The sequence below is a fragment of the Ceratotherium simum genome, chromosome 28 (assembly GCF_057802395.1).
Source record: "Ceratotherium simum simum isolate JZ-2026a chromosome 28, ASM5780239v1, whole genome shotgun sequence".
Taxonomy (NCBI): Eukaryota; Metazoa; Chordata; class Mammalia; order Perissodactyla; family Rhinocerotidae; genus Ceratotherium; species Ceratotherium simum.
In genome coordinates, this window is record NC_141927.1 from 7678605 (window position 1) to 7682492 (window position 3888).

The 3888-nt window shown below is 39.6% G+C and overlaps 1 protein-coding gene across 1 annotated transcript; it reads right to left on the bottom strand.

Moving 5' to 3' along the window:
• Positions 1-1075: 1075 nt before the first annotated feature.
• On the bottom strand, positions 1076-3606 carry LOC101396243 (beta-defensin 15-like). Its single transcript, XM_004440571.1, has 2 exons — positions 3558-3606; positions 1076-1224 (listed from the first exon to the last, which is right to left on the bottom strand). The coding sequence occupies exons 1-2, from the start codon at positions 3604-3606 to the stop codon at positions 1076-1078; spliced, it is 198 nt and encodes a 65-aa protein (XP_004440628.1).
• Positions 3607-3888: the final 282 nt, after the last annotated feature.

The following is a 3888-nucleotide window of genomic DNA, read 5'->3' on the forward strand; positions in this document are numbered from 1 at the left end:
AGATGTTGCTATTGGGGAAAATAGGGTGAAAGGTATAGGAGATATCTCTGTATTATTTTTTACAACTGTATGTGACCCTACAGTTGTCTCAAAACTGAAACAATGTCATAAAAAGGGTCATTGATTCCAATAGGATTAAGTACATTGACCTTGAGGAATTAAGAGGGAGGTAAAACAAGATTTCTGACCCAGCAGGGAACCACAGCTGGATCTTAGGCTGAGGGAATATGACAGGGAATCCTTACTTGAACCAGGTAATGCGAGAGCTTAGAGTAAGAAGGTAATTTGGCATTTATCCAGTTCTTAGGAAAATAGTAGAAAGTCTACTCGGGACCAGATCCAAGTCTGTGGAGGTACTGAAAATTATAGAGACATTTACAATCCCTGTGACCATCAGAAAATGAAATTCCAGAGTTATGGATAGGAGACAAATCCATAGGCATTATTTAACTGTCTCCAGTTAAAGACATGTAGTAAAGATGATTAATTTATACAGGTGTGTGACACTTGAAAATCTTTGATCAACAAATTGCCTAGCTATCCATTTACCATTAATATATCTATCCATCTAGATACATGTTCATTTTTTTACCTATCCATTATCTATCATCTATCTATGTATCTATCTCTATATCTATTATCTATGTATTTATCTATGTATCTGTGTATCTATCTAATCTATCTTTCTATCTATCTACCTATCTACCTATCTATCTATCTATCTATCTATCTATCTATCTATCTACCTACCTACCTCAACAGGGTGTTTGAGTCTGTCTGCCTGAGAGCAAGCTAGAGGTTTTTGATCATAGTTTAATCTAGTTCCCTTTAGAATAAATATCAGATGGCTTTGTGAGATTCCCTCACCAAAGGTTTACCAAAAAAAACAAACAAACAGGAGTCAGGGACCATCAAGGTTAGCTACTCATGTTCCCCTTCTAAATGAAGTGCTTGACACAAAGATAAAAGACAGTCATCTATATTTATTGAAGTGTCTTCTTACTGAACAGGCCAGAATAAAAAGAACATGAATCTGGGGCAGTCGTGTTGCTCTGGGAAGTCTGAGTCTTCAGTCTTAATCTTTACTCTTCCCACATGGCTGGAGTGTCAAACAGCATTTCAGAGACTTCCCGCAGAGAGCAACAAGTTCTTCATTTTTCTGACAAGATTTCACGCATCTCCCTTTAAGATGGTAGCATTTCTCATCAAAAAATGCACTCCTGGCTATAGAAGGGAAAGAGCCACCCAGATTAATTTTCTTCTCAGATTGTCTGATTACCAGGTACAGTCATGGAACTAGTTAGTGAAGATTTCTTTATGAGCTGTCCTAGTGTTTTATCCTGCCAGTAGATGAGATGGCAGGGGAAATATTTTCTGATTTTTCTGTCTTTTTGTCATAGAGGATGAAACACCAAGCAGAATAAATTTGTGTTCCAGCATTTTGGATTAGGCTGTGTGGGGGATTGGGAAACAGAAGCTATTGTTCTTTTATTGAAATCTGTTGAGGTAATTATCAACTTGTTCCTATAAACACCTCCAGAGTCAGTAACTCCCTCAGTGCCCTCTCAATGTGATTTTTGGTGAGAGAAGAACAAGATCTGAGATTGGGGAGATGGTCTGAGACTGGAGCAAAAAAGAATACATACGTAGAGAGAAAAAATCTTACGGTAGTGTGTAGTAAAGAGATTGCTTAGAAAGGTTCAATCTGATTTCTCCTTCACGTTCCATCGAATGTGTTCAAGAGCAGGAGGTAAAATGTGTTGAAATCGCTCTTCAAGATTTCTTATTAATTCTTCATAGAATACGGGTTCTAGACTTAAGTACTTTATCAGCAGTAATAGTAGCTAGCTTCAAGTTAAGGACAGACAGCATATTAGAATCAACAATGTAGAGTTGATTAATTTGGGTGTCACTGATGAAAGTGTCAGATGGACACAAATTGCAATTAATGTCAACATATAAAGGTGCATAATTAATATATATGTAAAACTAAAACCTGATGGATTAGTGCTAGCAAGTGCACTAATTATATCTATCATCACCATATAAGTTCACAAGTAAAAATGCCCCAATATTTCAGAGCTCAATGAACTGTGGCTACCACTGCAGAGGTCTATGATCCCTCTGCCCTCCTAATACTTTAAGGCTATCTCAGGGTGGAGATACTGGACCTCACTCTGAGAATAGTCCTTGTATTGGATCCAATTCACAGTGATGGCCTGGAAAGAGAAAGAGCATCCATGCCTACAAGGCTTCTAATAGATAATTACAGAGACCCTAGAGTTTAACTCTGTATATGTGTGTGTGTGTGTGTGTGTGTGTGCATATGGCACAATAATAGGTTAACATTAATAGGCACATTTCATTTGGTTATATTAGGTAAAATTATATTATATAACCTTGTATTGTTTTCTAATTATATAAAAAGTATGAGTGATCTGAAAAGGATACGTTGGTCAGTTTCCAACGTGTTCATTGGAACACATTTCCAGTGTGTCCAAAGACAGTGAAATGAATGGCTCCCTGTAGGTCCTAGATCCCCTTACGCTTGGCACAGAATCTAATCACACAGGTTTATTGCAAAACAGACCAGAGACATGCAGAGCTGGTGTGAAAATTCTGAGCATCACACGGGGGATACCACTAGCATCTGGCACAAATGTGGGCTCCTTGTGGGTTCTGGAAAGCCCTTTCTTCAGCTCCCTGGAACCTGAGATTAGCCTAATGTTGGACTTTAACTTTGGGGAGGATCCAATTGGAATCATTGGAGGTTCCCAGGAGGAGCAGAGAGTGAGGAGAGTTCTGACATGGGAAGGACATCTCCTCTCACTGTGGCAAGACAGAGTTGGGCTAAATTCTGGCTTCACTCCTGCTCCTGTGAATGACCTTGAGAAGCTGCTTAGCCCATCTGAGGCTCAATTTCTGCATCTGTAAAATATATGTAAAAGGGGCCTGCCAAGCCAGAAGTATTGCTCTGAATATCACTAAATTAGAGGTAGGACTCACTCCCTCAAGTCGTTGGCGTTGGAGAACTAAATGCATTTCATTATGTGGAGCATCCAGCTCTATAGTATGGGATTAAGAAGTGGCAGCTTAACTATTGCTATTTTACCTATTGCCATGACTGGCATGAATGCACGGTGTCTCTAAGGTCCATTCCTTTTCTCTTCCATTTCTTCCTTTCTCTGTCTCTCTTCCTTACCTGTCTTAATCTTTATCACATCTATGTTTTAAAAGATCAGCTATCCTTGCTTTTAATATTTTTCCAAATTTTTGTTTTGTTAGTGAGCATGAGACTCGGGACCAAAAGGCATCTTTCCTGGCATATCTTTATTTCTTAAAATCTGTCACACCCCATCCTAGATAATGATGAAAAATGCAAAGGATTTATGGAAGAAGCATTCAAGTTGCCTCCTGCAGCAAATATTCCCCTGCAGGGCTACCGGCCAAGGGCATCTTTGCATTCTAGAATTGATAGCATCCTGTTGCTCACTGAGGCAGACTCTCTCTCTGAGCCACCACCTCCAATAACCTTCTGTGCAAAAGAACTCATTTACCTGGGGCCAGAAAGAAGAGAACAGCAAAGACAAAGAAGAACATCCTCATGACTTTCAGGGTCTTGAGAGATCAGCACGGTATCCATGAGAAAAGAGGAACAAACACTCTCATTTATACATTTCTCCAGACCAAATAGCATCTTGATCAGTGAGGCACATCAGAAATAAGAATGTCTCCATGCTCTGCTGAGCAGAGCACACACACCTCAGTGGGTGTCACTCAGTCTACAGCTCATCGTTTTCCTGATTCTGGAAAGTTCCCGAGAAGGAAAAAAGGAGATGAAGGGAGGATAGACTAGGGTGTACATTGGTGACCAAGAGTAGACACATG

Bases quoted from the DNA above. Each gene is read 5' to 3' on its own strand.
- LOC101396243 (XM_004440571.1), bottom strand. From the start codon at position 3,606: ATGAGGATGTTCTTCTTTGTCTTTGCTGTTCTCTTCTTTCTGGCCCCA. The intron at 1,225-3,557 runs GTAAATGAGTTC...TCCCTTCTATAG, and splicing joins TCTCTTCTTTCTGGCCCCAG to CCAGGAGTGCATTTTTTGAT.